We start from the raw sequence: 18,323 nt of genomic DNA on the forward strand, positions 1-18,323 counted from the left end.
TGAATGTCTCCATTCTTATGCTCAAGAGAAATGTTTGCAGGTAAGAGAAGTGGAAATAGATTTAAGTAGTGGGATGTATTCCCGAAACCACATTCCCATTAGCCAAAGTTGAGGGACAGCAATGTTGTTCCTCTTCCAGGTTAGGAAAAGAAGCGGTATCCTAGAAACAGCAAGTACCGATCGTGAAATTATAAAAACTGAGAGGCCCGACTATTTCTTTAACTTCAAAAAGGGGCCTTGTTTTCAATTTGGTAGTTAGTTTTAATTCTGTAAAGAGACACAGCTCATGATTGTGAGCTTGTGTCAGTCCCTGTGGTCTGTATCGGACCAGGAGACGTTCTCTTCTCCTTGAGAATGAGTTCCAGATTGAGCAGAGGGGCTAAGGGAAGGGCCATATTACTCACACTTGACATGGGGGAAAGGGGTGGAGTCCGGTGTGTCATTTTAAGGAGGATCTATTGACAGAAGTGTAATAAAATATACAAAACTGACTTCATATTGTATAAAGACCTTACATAATGAAGCGTTATGTTTTTAATACATAGAATGAGCTATCTCTATACACATACACCGCTGGTACACTTGCGTGAAATTCACCATGCCATTTCTACTGTAGCTCTAAATTAACAAAATGCTCAAGAGCGGGTTTTTGTAAATACGTTATCTCCTTCAGCAAAGAAGCGAAAAGGTGATGACATCTCAGTACGGATTCAGCCACCGTAGTGCTACGAAATGGAGGTGTGGAGTGAGCCGATATTTGTAATTTGCAACCTCACCAGTAGATGCTGCTAAATGTCATAAACTGGACCTTTAAAGGGATAGTTCACACAAATATTTTTTATTTATCCTCATGTCATTCAAAACATTGAACAATATTTTTCTGCGTAACACAAAAGACGATGTTTTGAGAAATGTCCCCAATGTTTGTGTTCATATAATGGAAGTCAATGGGGGCAAGTGTTAATTGGTTACCAATGTCCTTCACATTCATCTTTTGCGTTTCATGTTTTGATCGACACGAGGGAGAATAAATTATATTTCAGTTTTTGAATGCATAGTTTGACAGCATGCAAGTACTGAGGCATTATTCAAAATGGAATACGCAGAATTACTTACTGTAAACATTTCAGTTTATACTTCAATAAGCTGTGCAGCGTACCGAGCTTTATGTTTGTCACAAGACCTCACCATATTACTTACCTGTTTATTTTAGCTAAAGGCGTCGCCTGCCAGATTTTCTTCTTTCTACAGCAAAGTGTGCTGCCAATTACTGCTTTGTGCTTTGTGTGAGCCAGAATCATGACTGAGTTTTGATTCTGTGATCGAAAACAACTTTTGTTATTGAAAACACCTTTTCATTGACTTCTTTATCAAAGTGGGCTTGCACAAGAGACATTTAAAATTGAAAAGGGGAAGGTTTAAGGTTTGGACTTTCTACCCTCAATCTCTCTTTGAAGTCTGTATGTGTGCTTTAGATGAACATTGATAAGAGAAGAATAAATTCAGGCGTAGACTTGCTGTCAATGTGAGATATCAGTCGCAACACTACGGTAGAGGAACTTTTACTGATTTCAGACTAGCCTGGACATGTCGACAAAAGACTAAAAAAAGTGCTCAAGCACAGCATGGTCACCAGTCCGTATCTCCAGAACACTCATTCATCCAGCCCCAGATTTGAATTATAGATTAAAACAGGTTGGTTAAGTGTTGTTATTGTTAAAATCAATCCAACTCATTTTAAATGCAATCCTGTTTGAATGTCTGAAGATGTTGTAATCCTAATCCTTAAAATGAAACAGCCTAGAAGGCACCAAATTTGCAAAAAGGCCATTGTAATTCCTGAAGTCACTCTTATGAAATACCGTACCTTTGCATACCGTGCATACTGACTGCATAATAAATATGTGCTGTTTATACATATAGAAGGCTCTTTAAAAGTGTTGTTTGCCAAACACATTAGTCATGTTACTGCTGTCTATCACGGGTCGGCAGGATGAATAAAAGAACTATGCAATGGTCGTAAAATGCGACAGGTGGAACTTGTCTAGTGTTTGTTTGATCACCTCAAGTTTTTCTCACTTTAAGATTCCAGTGAAGGGAAGAGCCCATTTGCCTGCATATCTGAGAGTTTTGCATATATTTACCAATCTTAGGGGACGCTTCAGGTATCATTATAAATTAAAATGCAAACCACATTGACACGATTTAGAGATATAACTGACAATTGTATATTCACTGTTATCATAACACTGTCTTAAATTGGCCAATAAATCCACTACAGCTCAGTAAAAAAAGAAACTAAATGGACAGGTTACCCAAAAATGAAACTACAGTCATCATTTACTCATCCTTAAGTTGTTCCAAAATGATGACAGAACTTTCATTTTTGGGTGAACCATCCCTTTAAGCAAAGAATTGAGGTGAATAAATGATCTAAAGTAAAAATGTTGGTAATCATTTTTTGCTAATCCATAAGATGATGCTATTAAACAATGAGTCGCATTTTTTCCTGTTATATAGTTTGTCATGCATTTTTAGGAACAAAAAATATGATGGAATGAAAAAAATATCAAACTTTATTAAAGCCTTGTTATTAAAGACACAATAATTTGCCCTAACGTGCAGTATTAGCACAATTACTTGAACACATGCTCTGAAACAACTCAGTAAGTATCCTTTTTTATATTAGAAAAATGACTTGTGCAAATACAAACAAACCTCCTCATCACACCAATATGAACTCTATATGCATCCCTCAATACTATCTGTGTTAACATTCTTATCCCAGCAGAAATAAAAGATGAGAATAAATAATTACAGAAAGAGGCAAAATGGAAAGAAAAAGACAATAAGTAAAACACAAAGCAAGAACTGATGTGACCTCATATAAAGGTTGACCAACACAGACTGAATGCTGACTAAGCAACTTCCAAAACATGCCATTACATTACTATCAGCCTGTGGTATTAACAGTCATGGTAGCTGCAAAAGTCATTCGATACAAGATTAGGGCAACTTCTGTCTTAAGATGATGAAAGAATAATATCCTTCAGTGCAGTTTAAAGGCACGCAAGCTATTGTGTAAAAGCAAACAGCATGACAGTTTAGAAAATGAACAGTTTAAAACAAGTCCACACATACAAAACTTAATTTTTACCGTTTACATGAGACTGATTTCAACTGAAAGCGCAAAAAGGTTTATGTGTTTTGGCTGTCCGTGTCAAAGTGCAACTTTTTGTAAACGCCGCTGTTTCCGTTTCCGTGTAAACTACATGCGTATAACGTGCTGAGTCGTGCGACTATAGCCAAAACAATATGGCTGCTTCCCTGTATTGCGAGCTCTCGATGCTCGACTATGCATTAACGTTTCCCTAGTAAAATGTGGATTTACTGCACCAATAAGACCAGCGGAGACACACTTTTTAAACACCTATACGTTGACCAAAGGTATTAAAAGCACTTTTGGCAGCTTTACAGCGTTATTGTCCGTTTTCCTGGATCCATGCATATGCAGACAGTTTTGATAAAGCAGCAAGTTTAAAGTGAATCCCTTACTGAGAGATAAATCAGAGTTTTAAATAATGGAGCAACAGAATTAAAACTAATCTAGATTTAATGTAAAATTAAAACCTGGATCAAATGATATCTTAAATATAAACTTGATTATTTTTAAACAAGGTTTACAGTTTGGTGCAACAGAATTATTAAATAAACCTTGATTTAACCTAGATTTAAGCCTTTAAACCAAGAATAAAACACACTTATAGAAGTAGAAACAGAAGAACAAGCGCCATCTACAATGAAGACATAAATGTTTTCTTAGGCCTGGTGTTCGTTGACAGCAGAAAATAACAATTCCACCATCAGTTCAACACAACTTAATCGTAACACAATAAACAGCAGTTACACTAAAAACACTAACTTAGAAGTGAGATGCTTTCAAAAAGTTATCTTATCACGCAGTCTAACAAATCAAACAAAATAAAGAAATAATGTTTTCGTTTTTTAAAGGAATTCATACACAAACACACTTCAATTACAAAACATAAGTCGAGCATTTGAGCATAAACATTTTACGATCAAACATACATACATTCAGCACACTCCTTAAGATCAGTTTACTGACAGCTATAATAACTTACCTGTCGTGCGGGACGGGGATGATGGAGGATGCATACGGGTGCAGGGCTTCTGGTGATGGCAGATGAGATCCTAGCTCTTCTGGCCCTTTCACTGGGGTCCGAACCGCCATGTGGATTTGGTCTTGTAGCCTGTGGCCATTTAGGAACAGGCGATGAGCAGGACAGCCTTGTTTAAGGACCCCATCAGGTGTTGAGATTTGTTCGTCCTCCTCTCTGCCACACGCAAACTGAGAAAGTAAAGGGAAATGAAAGATCATTTTCTGCTTTATCAGATTGAGCATTTGTCCACAGGGAGATTAAGATGACCTGCTGCAGCTGTAATGCCAATAGGAGGCAGAGACCATAAATATTTAAAGAAATTCCTGTTGATAATGTTAAAGCTATAGGATAGGGAACCCAGTTCCAAACTCTCTTTCGGTACTGTGGAGAAAATGTATTTGTAATCTTATCGTATTATGGTTTATAGTTAATACAGCACTTAAGCGAAAGTGTGATACTGTTCGGGAACAAATCACTCTTAAGCTTTTGTGAATTTTACATTTTTGTCATGTTCATAATTCTGCATATTTTGGGCCTTTGTTACAATTATGGTGTTGTGTCGACAATTGATAACCAGATATATTTAGGTGCTTAAGAAAGTTGACAATCGCTAGTTTAAAAAGCATGAATGCTCGAAAACTTTGTAACATGCATCTGTTGCCTTCCAAGCTGCAATGACTGCAAAACCCGGTCAAGTGCATGCTCGATATCACAGCACGTTTAATGACGCGTCATAAAGTGAAAGGGGGCGTGTCACCCACACCAGCGCTACACTTTGCAATACCGCACTCGGCAGACGCTTTTATCCAAAGCGACTTGCATTGCATTGTATTATACATTTGTTTCTGTCTATGTGCAATCCCTTGGGATCGAACCCATTACATTGGCGTTGCTAGCACCATGCTCTAACCACAGCAAGCTCTCGACGAAAACTTTTCATCCAATGAAAACGACACTATTCTTATTTAAGGATGTCATCATTGCTCGCTGTGTGTCTTTAACTGATGTGGCAACTTTCAATCAATAACTAACAAGTTACACAGTAGAAAGCACGAATGTGTTGCAGAGAAAAAGCCGAGCGAACGGTCTTCCTGTTAACAAACCCTTCCACCGGCTTCAGCTCGTGTCAGATACGCGGTGGGGGAGGGGGAATCGGTTAAATGTACCAACCCCGTTTTTCTCCTTTAAACTTTGAACGTGCAAGTTGAGTCGCCATCTTAAACTACGCGCAAAACAGTTATGTTGCTGCGCTAATCCAAACGACGGCCGACCTGCAACCGCAAGTGCAAAACATGAAAATAAGTGACGTTTAAATGACACCAAGCGATTTCTAAAACTCGCTCGGTTTTCATAACTCTCGTAGAAAAACTGCAAACGAGAACAAATCCACGTAGCCTGTCAGTAAATAGGATGGACCGTCAATAACGTTACAAGTCACTTAACGCCGGTCACTTACTTTCTTGTGGATGTAGTGCCGCTCTCTCGTTGAGGTGTAAAAATGTCCAATCGCCGAGAGGTCCTTGACGGAGTTCTTCAAGGCACCTTCGTTCAATTTAAAAGCTTTTCCGTGAAGCGCTCCGTTCTCGCGTGCCGCTATCAACATTGCGATGACAGGCTCACGCTGACCGGCGTAGCCCCGCTCGTGCGTGCTCTCGCCGGATCGGGGCTGCTCGATAAGGCGCTTGGAAGTCATTTTCAACCCGGGTTAAATGTAACTAAAGCGAGATAACCAGCTTTCTGTAGACTGTCGTGCTGAACGGGTAAAGATGCATTTAACAGTATTGTGTGAACCTATGCTGGTGCGGTAGTGGAGAGTCTATCGCCCTGCGGTCTAAAAACAGCCGGTAAAAAGGATAAAAATGATTGTTTTGCTTTGCTCGTTCGCCGAGCCCAACGCCACGCCCACTCCGTCCTGCGCGTGCAGCCAGGCGAGATCAACTCGACCCCGCCTCTCATTGATTCCGATTGGCTTTCGGCGTACATAAACATTCTATTTAGGCACGCGGCCATGGCAAAGCTGCAGCTGATTGGCTCGTTCCAGCAACCTCGGCTGTGACATTTTTCAAGAGTTGAGGAGGTGTGTCTCCATGGTTTGCCGGCCGGTACAGAGGAAGAGAAGAAAGGCCGGCAACATTTGACGCACTTTCTAAAATAATGACTGACCGGCTATATATGTCGTGAACATACGGCGAAACAAAGATGGAGATAATACAGTATTTTAAAAATTACAATGTAAACTGAATTTTGAAATAAATGTTAAGTACTTATTCATTTACCCGTGTCCACAGCAACGGACGGCATGTGCCGTTCAGCTCGAAACGTGTCAAAGAGCGATCGGATCTAACTTTAGCATAAAAGTTGTAAAATACTAATAATAGTTTTGTGTTTATTTTTAGAGCTACAAGAATGCATATATCTTTACATTCGCATTGATCTGTAACGCAACTACTTCTAAATCGATACAGCGTAAAAGAAACAGTTCAATCATTCATAAGGTGCAGCTTTATTAAAAAAGTAAAAACAAATATTTATATGAATGATTTTTATAGAAAACATTACAATCTTTTGCACAGAATATAACTAATATTTTTATACACCATGTGTTACACTTTGGGTGAACCACACATTAAGTTAAGCCATAGACATTACGCTGAAGAAGCAGTATTATTATGCACACAATAAACAGTTAAGAACATGTCATTGCTTTTTGAAAACATCGATACCAAAGTCTTTCTTTTATCATATTTTACACCGTATTCTGTATGTACATGTGATTTGGTCTTTCTCAATATATTAAAATGTCCATGAATAGTCGGGTGAAATAGATGCATCACATCAATGTATGTCATCAGTATATATTATATTTTTAACACAGGTAGAATTGTTATAATCTTAAATATACATTTTTGCCAATAATTGTCATACTTTGGCCATGTCATATTCTCCGCCTATACAAATCACACCCTGAAAGATTTCATCCTGCTTTTCCCAAATGACAACAATGCATGGCTGGACCAACGCAGGCTCTCTCAGAAGCAAAAACATCAAAAGGACCGATCTGCCCCCGCAGTACAAAGCGAACTCTGTCCAAGGAAGGACAGATTTGAGAGTACGAGGACCTGCCAAGCTAAAGTGGAGCCGCTTCCTCCCTCAATATGGCAAGCGTCATGTCTCAAGGACACGCAATAATAACGATAGGGAGGGCCTGCAGATGCTTTGAGACCAGAGCCCTGCTGTTTTGGACAAATCCTTTACCAGATATGTGCTTGTGCTCCCTGAGAAGAACCATGACCTCTCAGCAGCAGCCTGCGGTTTGTTTTGGTACCAGTACTTCTTTTTTTGGCACTATGTAGTATAGTGTGAGGGACGACTATGAAATGTACAATTATAATAGATGCATCAGAGAGCATAAAGAAAACATTTGTTATCAACATGCAAGCAAGGAAATTGCCGTAGTTTACTTGAACGAAACATTGAGACTCGTGAATGGCAGTGATAGTAGCTGTGTGAAGACATTGCTACAAGTGGAAATAAATAAATCAATACAATTGTATAAGAAAATAGAGTGCCGTAAAAATCTCTCATCTCTGTATTTATTAAAACCCAACTTTTTTTCACTACAGGTTGCAGGTGACATGGATGAGGACAGTTTCTTGGTTATCTTTTAAACTTTATCTATCCATCCCTGAGCTAATAAATTGACCTTCTCATCTAAGTCAAACCCTTTCTTTTGGATCGTCCTGTAGCTCTACCATAGACTTTGATGTTCTTTGAAAGCAGTATCCTCGGCACAGTAAAATCGTCAACCCTGCATTTAAGTTGTTACGCGGGGCTTTTTATGTTACGCAGATGGGCCTTGAAAGCTAGATCTTCACGGATAGACTCGTTTTCCCTTGCAGAGGTTTCTCTATTGTGCTATTATTTCCCCCCTAAATCCAACCTCCCGTAATGCATGTGGGAAAGGCATTGTTTACAATAGGATCAAGTCACACAGACAGCCTAGAATATGAGACGTCTTTCCAAAAGACATTTACTAGCAACCATAAGCCTTCTGCTGTGTTTTCCTTGGACACTGAATCCATGAAATGCCCCTGACAGCTAAGCCGGGCGGAGGCCCAGCGAGCCAGGGAGAAGCGCCTGGCACACACTGACCTGAGAACAGTGGATCAAGAGTGGACACGGCCAACCCAGAAGCCTTTATTGCCCTCCGTACTCGCACCACAACATTCCAGCGCTCTGACGCTACAAGCCTCATAAACTCCAATGTTAACAATGGTCATTGAAATTGACATGTTAACTGCCTGGGCTACGACATCCCATCTTTTTTGTTGGTGGAGAGATTTAGGCGAAAGGTCACTCATCGTATTGCAAATGTTGTCAAGCCTTGTAAGAAACAAGTGCCGTATCATGTTGGCCGGAGATGGCATGCTATATGCAATATAAAATTTAAGGTGTGCAGAAATTTTAAGAGCTGACGTCCCTACATAAGTGATATCAAAGCAGGCCCACACATATTTCAACAAATTCTAAACATCCTTCATTTACAACTAGAGATGCACCGATACCGAATAATCAGAGTGATATCTGCCGATACCTAATTTGAAGATTAAATTCATATTTCTTAACTTTCTGAATGTTATTAATTTGTCAAATTACTATTACTATTGAATATTTTCTATATGCTGAGCACAATTTCATAGTTTTTAAACTATCTGCCAATAGCCGATGAAAAAGTGTTTGAAAAATTGCTTTTATTGACAGATACGGATTATTGGCCGATATATTGGTGCATCTCTATTTACAACATTTTACACATCCATCATCACTGAATGTTCGCTTATTTTGCCAATCTAAGAATGCTCCATCTACCATTAATAGTACAACACCATCAGCTCATTTTAACATATTTTACTATGTAAAAATTATTTTTACAGAAGTCCAAAAAAATTTCCCATAATTTTTTTTACATACCTCAAAGTTGTACATACGGAAAAAAATATCACACAAATTGTATCTACACCATCTAAACTGTCAAGCCATACACAAAATGTTTTATGTGTGTGTGATGTGCACAATGTATTGTGGTGTTTCAACACTGTGGCAGTGGCCGGCAATCTACGGTTAAGAGAACCAGTCAGGTGTGTTTTCAGAGCGGGAGAGGGAGTTGAGCAGGCGTCTCATGTGATTAATGTGTTTTTTATGCAGGTAGTGCTCACAAAGCACTGAATTTGATTGGCTGATTCGGAGGGGATGCAGCATTTACTGTACATCCTGATGTCATATAATCTATATAATGAAACTACTGTGCTACAATTCATTCTTTCTTACAGTCATATTGAATTCGAGAAAAATTAAATAAAAATTGTGATTGCACGAGGTGGAAAAAAACGATCCCTGGGTTTTGTGAGCATGCCTGCTGAAAACTGTTCTGACTGGGTTTAACCAATTCAGTGTTTTTGTCTGAACTCATTGGTTTCAATTAAACTGATTGTGCCCTCATATAATAATCATAAATATACATCGGCCGTCTAGTTTTTGAGACGTGGTAAGTATGCACGTTGGCATCTGCATCTTGTGTGTATCATCCGTCAGATCATAAGGGCTCCAACTTTGTATTCTTCACTGAAGGTTTTTATAGCCCTGTAACGTACATTTCCATGCCATCATTAAAGGTAAAGATAGTGGTGGTGCTTGCTGCATTCGCTCCTTGCTTCACATCACCGATAGTCTCGTAAAAGTTCTCGCAGGTCATAGCTCTCCCCGGACCTTGAGGCGGACCCTTCTTTTTAAGCTTTAGCGTGTTGCTGGCCAGCTTTTCTCGCTTCCGGTGGGGATCAATTGTGGCGTATGCCTGGTCTGACTCTAGCGCCTGGCCCCGGGGCCACGTCTTTTCGCCCACCGGTTCATAGCAATGCTCCTCCCCCAAAGGCTCTTCGCCGGTAGCACCGCCAGCGGGCCAGCCCACCGAGCCCAGCTCCACATCTTGGGACAGAGCGGAGCCCGTTGGCCCGCTCTCCTCTTGGCTCTGACCCTGCTGATGTCTCCTCTTCAGGGTCTTACAAACGGTGGAGTACATATCAGAGATCTGAGGGGAGAGAGAGAGAGAACCACAGAATGAGAAACATTCGGTAGCGTGCCAAAAATTTGCTTTGCCAAAGAGGATTTCGTAATAACCGTCCTGTGGAGCGTAGTTCTCATGTAACAGTTATAGCGCTAAAGGGAGTAGCAAAAATTTAAGAGCGTTTAAACACGGATATTTAAGTGCACAGAACTAGCAAACTACAGTTTGGTATAATTTATAGTTCTTTAGAAACACAAATTGTATTTTTCAACTTGACTGATAAAATGACAAAGCTATTAAAACTGTGTTTTACTTGATTTAGGAACATCCATGGTGCATCACTTATTAAGATCGTAGTTGAACCTTGTGAGGTCCATATTGTTAAGAAAAATTCTGTAATTTATTCACCCTCATGTTGTTTAAAATCTGTCTATGATTCTTGCTTCTGTGGAACACAAGAGAAGATAATATGAGTAATGTCTCAGTGGTTTTGTTCATACAATACAAGTCAATGGGCGCCAGTGTTGTTTGGTTACCAACATTCTTCAAAATATCTTCTTTTGTGTTCTGCAGAAAAAAGAAGGTCATACACGTTTGGGATGACATGAGGGTGAATAAATGAGGAAATTAATTTTTTTTGGGAGGTGAACAGTCCCTTCAAAGGGATACTTCACCCAAAAATGAAAATTCTGTCATCATTTACTCACCTTCGAGTTGTTCCAAATCTGTTTACATTTCTTTGTTCTGATGAACAACACAGAGATTGATATTTGGAAGAATGCTTGTAGCCAAACAGATATTGACTCTCATAGTAGGAAAAATTACTTTATAATTTTTTTGTTCTGTTGAACAACACAAAAGAAGACATTTTGAAGCATGTAGAACAGCAAACAGTTCTAGGCACTTTTGCCTACCATTGTTTTTTACTATGGTAGTCAATGGGGGGGGGGGGCTAAATCTGTCTGATTATAAGCATTCTTCCAAATATCTTTCTCTGTGTTTATCAGAACAAAGACGTCGATACAGATTTGTAAGGCGAGGAAATTATGACAGAATTTTCATTTTTGGGTGAACTGTTCCTTTAAAGCCTTTAAACCTTGAATCAGCCGGAAGATACTATATTAGTACTATAAAGATCTATATAGACGCCCGCATTGGTGAGTGTTTGTCAGAGTGTGTGTTGTAACAGGAGTCTGCTATAGCACATAGCAGAAACATGACCCACTTTGGCCATGGCCAACATAGTCAGTGTAAACACTCTTATCGTGCTGCAGAGAGCAGCAATATTACCTAACCTGCAGATAAGCCTGTTAAACTTTCACCAATGCAACCTACGGATACATTGTTAAACCCACTAACAAGTCAGGGGCTGACCCGGTGAGAAAACATCCCTCAATGCTTTGTTTATTGCCCATGTGTGGTTCCAAAATAGGTATGTGATGCACTAACAAGTCTTATTGCCTTTAATGTGTGTGTGCGCGTGCACATGTGTGTGTCTGGGCCTAGATAACCTCGCATGCCCTCCCTGTGATAGATGACATTTAGCACTCCAAGCTGAATGGCATGTGTAAAATCCCGGTGAAGAATTCGTCTCGCTCTCCAAGTCACATACTGACCTTTGTGGCATTCATGTGTAAAGTCTGTGGGAGATGTTACAGAGCTGTGGATATCACCGTGTCATGTTAAAGGGACAGTTCACCCAAAAATGAACATGTGCCATTATTTACTCACCCTTATGTCATCGCAAAGTCCCATGGTTTAGCTGAACACTTAAAGGGATAATATAAATACTGCTTACTTGACATAAACCATAAAAGTTCAAAAGCACTCAGGAGGGCAATTAAATAATGTCAGAATAGCAGCAGTAGTTTTCACACAGTATTTTGGCCGGCACTGTGATCCGCAGGCCGTGGCATGAGGCAGGAGCATGCGTCTGAATGCGGGCATGACTAAACCGGCCGAATTAAAGACTAACTGCTGTGAAAAAGATTAGCTCTCACTGTCTGGTTCATGGAGTGTTTTAGTCTCCCAAATGCATTTGTGACCAGCTGATGTCTTTCACTTTTCTTACTGCGAGTATTGTTTTCGGTGTTGTGTGTTGAAGAGAGCAAGAGGAAATCATGATGATGGGGGTTTCAAAACTCCTCTGCAGCTGTTGAGAAAGCCTTCAGAGTTTTTTTTATCCTTCCTCTCTCTCTCTCTCTCTCTCTCTCTCTCAATCTGTCGCTCACTTCTGTTCACTCCTTTCAAATGCAGTCTACTGAAACAGATTAACCTCACATGACTTGTAGCATACATGTGCAGATGCACTCATTCTCACAGGTGAGCTTGTTTTAGAAGTTTGCCCATGCATGTATTAAACACGTAATTACATTCTAAATGCAAAATATGCATTCTATCTTAAAGTGAATGCTCACCCAGACCTGCTTTAAACGCCTCGTGTAACCACACCCCCAAAAATCTACATCAGTTTGTGGTATGATTTGACTAAGACCGCCCAAATGTATACGCAAGTAAGGTGGGCGTACCTGTCAGTACTATTGATTTGGAACCTGATGTTACAAATATAGTAAGAGGCGTAACAGTTCCGTCCCACGCTTGCAGTATTCGACCAATCACTACGCACTGGTTATCTGGTCAATCGTAGCACAACTCGCTTTTCAGGCAGGGCGAAGAGGAGATAACTTTAGGCATTGTATATTTATCCCACTTAGAAGCAACGTAGGTAATACGTTTGGGTAATACTTGTTATTTACCTTTGTTAAATAACATTTAGGAAAAAGGTAAAAAATAATTGAGCAGAAATGTATGTTTTCGTAAATAAATGCTAATAAAGTTTCTTAAAGTTTACTACAACTATTAAACATTTTGGTTGAAATAATATTTATTTAAAAAACTAATAAAAATAGTTTATTTTGAAAAATATTTGAAAGACTTAAACTTAATAGTAAGTTTAAGCTGAGGCAATAAAAAATGAACTGAAAATAAATTAAAAACTTCAGTAAAGCTAGAAAAAATCTGCAACTTTAGCTCATTCAAGGTTGGAAAAACAATTGATTCCATCTTTTTTTTGTAAATAGGTCCCACAGACTCAAACAACACACAAGTGTAAGTACTTTCTGCCATTCTGGTATTATCAGGTTTGATCATTTGCTAGGAAAGTAATCAAATCCTAAAAGTATGAGCAATAGTAGTAGTGATGCTTGTCTTAGCAAGAATAAATTATAATAAATATGTAATACGTGTTGAATGAAGTGGAGCATTTGACGCCTACACACTTGAACCTGATCGTGTCGGGACAAGAGAGAAAATGAGTGGAGGAGAAGTGTATAGGTCATGATTTACACTTTTATCACAGCTTAAACCAGAAGTTCAGATTGCTATAACACTACTGACAAACACACACACAAGTTAACTTTAATCAACTTAATACTAATATATTCATAATGAATAATTTAATACTAATAATTGCTAATTCTAATTTATTTAATTTCACTTAATGAGATTAAAAAATGTTTTTAGTGGGGATGTCATTTTCTGATTTTGGTGAACTTTCAGCTAAATAAAGATTGTCTGATTTGACTGGCCACAGGAAGTTGACCCCAAGTGCCCTGAACTCCCCCTCCCCCCGCTCCCTCCCTCTTTTCCAAACACCAACTCTGAACTGACAGTCAACAAGCACAGTCCAGACCTTTGACCTGCCATTCCATGCCAGAGAGAAAGAGGGAGAGCAGGAAAAGTGAGGGGATCAATTTAACTTTCTCTTTGTCTCTGGTCATTATTTGCAATACACCCCCCCACCCCAGCGGCCTTCCTTCTGCTCACTTCCTGTGCAAGAAAACGTTCTTTCCTGACACACAACAGAGTGAAGAGATCCAAAATTTACAAAAGTGGCCTTGAGTTTTAGGGGTCAGAAGTCAAACCCTGAAACTTGATGCCTTGACACAAGCCCAGACCAATATCACAACTCTGTCTGCAATGCCGGTGTAGCACGCGTCTGTCTGGAGACTTTACCTCCACAGCAGTGGGATGACTGTGGCCATTCTCCAGCGGACCAACTCCTGACAGATTGATCTCATCTTCTTCTGGTGGCTTCCAAATGTACTGCTCACCATTGCCCATGAAGACTGCCTCCTGTTGGCCAGATGAAGAACATGCAGGCTGGTTACACTTAGGAACTTCAACTCATCATTTAAAGGGACAGTTCACCCCAAATAAAAATTCTGTCATTCTTTACTCATGCTCAAGTTGTTCTAAATCTGTATACATTTCCATGTTTGGTTGAACACAGAGAAAGATATTTGGAAGAATGCTTGTAACCAAACAGTTCTTTGCCACCGTTGACAAACACAGTAGGACAAATTACAATGGTCGTCAAAAGTGCCCCAGAACTGTTTCATGTTTGCTTCTACATTCTTTGAAATATCTTCTTTTGTGTCAAAAATATCATAATGTATTTTTTTCCTACTATGGTAGTGAATGGTGGACAGGAACATTTTGGTTACAATCATTCTTCCAAACATCTTTCTCTGTGTTCATCAGAACCAAGAAATGTATACAGATTTGGAACAACTTGGGGGTGAGCAAATGAAGACAGAATTTACATTTTTGGGTGAACAGTTCCTTTAAGTAAGTGTAATTAAATAGTGTGTTTGAGTGCACTTCATGAAACGCTGTGGCTTATAAACAAGTCAAGAATTCTGTCCATAAATGACAAGAAAGCCTACATCACCATTTTAAACGAATTTATTTGCCAAACAAAATTCAAGGAGTTTGATTTCTGGATTGAGGGTTTGCTTCTGCAATGGAAATGTTCAGTGAGTTAATCATTAATAGAGCAGATATGTGTGCTGTCAGTGATTAAAGAGGGAGAAACACACCTCCTGTATGAATGATTGATAGTAGGAGATGAATGGCTACACTGTTTGGCTCTATTTATTTCCCTTGCCGAACCAACTACCTGCCCAAGGTTCCTCCTCGCTGCCTCTAACTAAAAAACACAAGTCAGGGCGGGCAGACTGCCAGCAGGTCTTACATAATCAATCCCGGCGCACTAGACTTCCACATGTGATGTGCGTGCTAGCTCTTACACACACTATACTAATATTCACTGTATGCACACTCGAATAGCATGCAGGTCACAGAGACGACGTCATACCCATATACTGTGATTTATGAAGGGAGGGGTATACAATAACTTGGATTTGCTTAAACATTAAATGTCACACACGTGCAAGTCATGTTTAGAAAGACAAGTACACGCACGCTGTTGTCTTTGTAAACAAGCAATACCAAATTCTGTGACAAAGATTTTCATCTCCATATGTGGCACAATCGGAGCTGTGTTAACCGGAAGATAGGATCATAATCCGATCATTGTCTCTATGTTCGGCTTTCTGCAAATCTTATCTTTCCTCGAAAGCCACACACAACACAAACAGATATTGACTGACTGACGGACTGATAAGAATGGGAACTGACAACACACACAACAAAAGCACAAACACTCGCAGACAAGAGCAATAACAATATATAATTTATTCTAGATAAACTTTTAGTGGCTAAAATATTATTTATGTAATTCTAACTAATGCATCAATGCTTCCTAAGAATTTTTAAACTATTTTATTCATTTGTAACTTCGTTTCTCAAATATAATCATATCAGTAATCAAGTGGCTTTAGATTTGATCTTTTATGGATAGGACACAGCGTCCTCCAGTGGTCGACATGAATAGCTGCAATACACGTCCTCTAAGTATTTATTATACCCCGTTCAATGTATGCATTTGAGTGGCAATTTTACCCATAATGTGTATTTTATATCTTTGTCTTACCTAGGGATCACTGCTAACTGCATATTCCGCCCACTGAGCTACAGAAAACTCAATGCCACAATGCTAGAGAGGTCTGGGTGATTTGTGTGTTTTTTAACCTAAGAACATGGACACATTTGTACTTAAAGGAAAAAGAGGGGGATATAAAATGCACCAAATGGACCACACAGAACACATTTCTAAAATTCACCTTGAAATACAACAGCAACTTTTAAAGGGATAGTTCACCCAAAAATTAAAATTCTGTCATCATTTACTCACCCTCAAGTTGTTCCAAAACAGTATAGAAGTTTTGAACTGTTTGGTTACAAATATTTAGATACACACTATTAAAACTTGAGGATGGGTAAATGATGACTTCGTTTTCATTTACTATCCCTTTAAGGTTACAAATTACCACAATATTGTTTATATCAATGTGTTCAAAACAGTTTTAGAAATGTAATAAAGAACATAATATTGAAACATTAATATTGGAAACCTACTTTTAGTAACAAAAAGAAGCAATTTCTTTTTGACATTTTTGACACTGCATGTGCCAGCCAGGCACACTGCAATTTTGTACTCTTGGCAAAATTCACACATTATCACATGACCTAACCCAAACGTTCAGTACATGTTACTTAAGGATAGTTAAAGTAAAAAACGTATCTTAAAAATGACTTTTTCAGACATTACGTGGATTTACAAGAGTTAAAACTAAAAAATACAGTTATTATGTTAAACCCTTGTTCCTGTAGTAAAACTATGGGTTTTCCAATGATAACCAATATGCCAAAAAACTTACCCTTTACTATAAAAAATGTATTACTTTTCCTTGTCTTCATCACCAGTGTTTGTGGGTTCTTAAGGGTTAATGTGTCTGTGGGAATCTTTTTTCCTATTTTTTTCCTATTTCATATCTTAGCAGTTTGACCTATAAAGCAGCAGTAGAAATGCAAAAATTATGCAAAAAAAAACCTTCTTGAATAAAATATGTATATAAAATGTTGCGATGAAAACGGCCTAAGCAGTTTTTTGATCTTTACTGTTCTCCTTGCCTGGTTTTGGGCACACGTCAGCCAGCAAATCCAGCTAAAGAACACTAAAGGCAGCCTAAACCAGCTAAAACCAGTTTAGAAAACCATCTGGCCCAGTTGTATTTTAGCAGCATATTTTACCAATTTTTAATCTGTGTGCCAGAGCTGTCACCTTTGGGAAATTGTGAGGATGAAATGGATCCACTGTTTTCCGGTGCAGCGTGCTGCTGGAGGACTCGGTACTGGAGAGGCTATGCTGCTCTCTCTCCCCATCATCTAGCACTTCTTCTCTCCGGCAGCGCTCCAGCTTCTTCACCTTCCGTATCGAGGCGTACTCCGCCGTCACCTCAGGACTCGTGCTGTTCACACCTCCTCCGCCACGCCCATTCCCATCAAACTTCAGGCTGTGTGCGTGAAGCAGAGTGGGCGTGTTGGTCGATGTCTGGGGAGGGACAGAAGGCTGGGCAGCAGCATCAGACCCCGCCCCTTTGATCCCAACGCTCTCGTACAGCCCGTCGTCTGCTGGGTGGAGCGCAGGAGAGGATCGACGACCGACTTCGGAGTAGGTGTGCTCACGCTCGCTCTCGGAGCCGGCAGGCGCGTGAGGCAGCTCGTGGCTGGTGCTCAGGGGTCGAAGGTCAGAATTGGAGCGGCGGGGGTGCAAGAGCAAGAGGTCCATACTGGCCGGCCGACTCTTGGGAGCGCCTATCAATCAATTATATAATAATGCAGATTAAGGAAAGAGATTGGTAAGGAGTTTTAAGAATTTATGTCATATTGGATCAAAAACGTAAAAAAAGGCTGAACATACACATATCGTAAATCTGAAGTTACTCCATGCCAACACTAGAGGGCATAGCATTACTACTGTTATGTCATGATTATGTCATATCTTCACCACATACTTGACACATATGTTTAAACCGGTGTACATTCTGTAAAATGAGTTAAAGTCAACATGAGACATCCACAATACATTGTACTTCCGTATCGTGAAGTATTTCAGGATGGTGATGTAGATATGATGTAGAAACTTGATCGTCCACCAGGAATTGAAGTTGATCCGATGACTACGGCCCTCCTACTCAACATCGCTCGCACTCATTGGTTGAAGTTTAAGCAACCTTGGTGATGTCAGCCAAAAAGTAAACTCATTTAAAGAGTTCATCATGACTTTTTGGTATAACGATTAATGTGTGTCCTCCCACGCTAAATGCAAATAAGCA

The 18,323-nt window shown here is 39.5% G+C and overlaps 2 protein-coding genes across 3 annotated transcripts in view; both read right to left on the reverse strand.

The window, feature by feature from the left end:
• Positions 1–6,087, reverse strand: part of slc2a4rg (SLC2A4 regulator) — a 43,014-nt gene extending 36,927 nt beyond the window's left edge. For both annotated transcript variants that reach the window (XM_079478803.1, XM_079478802.1), the window contains exons 1-2: positions 5,638–6,087; positions 4,143–4,369 (exon numbers count right to left, since the gene is read on the reverse strand). In XM_079478803.1, the coding sequence (XP_079334929.1) occupies positions 4,143–4,369; positions 5,638–5,874 (464 nt within the window). In that variant the 5' untranslated portion in view covers positions 5,875–6,087. The remainder of the gene's footprint in view (positions 1–4,142; positions 4,370–5,637) is intronic.
• A 579-nt stretch (positions 6,088–6,666) lies between these two features.
• LOC306906375 (uncharacterized protein) overlaps positions 6,667–18,323 on the reverse strand; it is a 40,731-nt gene continuing 29,074 nt past the window's right edge. Inside the window, exons 5-7 of the mRNA XM_079477721.1 lie at positions 17,270–17,802; positions 14,257–14,376; positions 6,667–10,266 (exon numbers count right to left, since the gene is read on the reverse strand). Of these exons, the coding sequence (XP_079333847.1) occupies positions 9,814–10,266; positions 14,257–14,376; positions 17,270–17,802 (1,106 nt within the window). The 3' untranslated portion in view covers positions 6,667–9,813. The remainder of the gene's footprint in view (positions 10,267–14,256; positions 14,377–17,269; positions 17,803–18,323) is intronic.

This window comes from Barbatula barbatula (genome assembly GCF_947034865.1).
Source record: "Barbatula barbatula genome assembly, chromosome: 17".
NCBI classification, from domain to species: domain Eukaryota; kingdom Metazoa; phylum Chordata; class Actinopteri; order Cypriniformes; family Nemacheilidae; genus Barbatula; species Barbatula barbatula.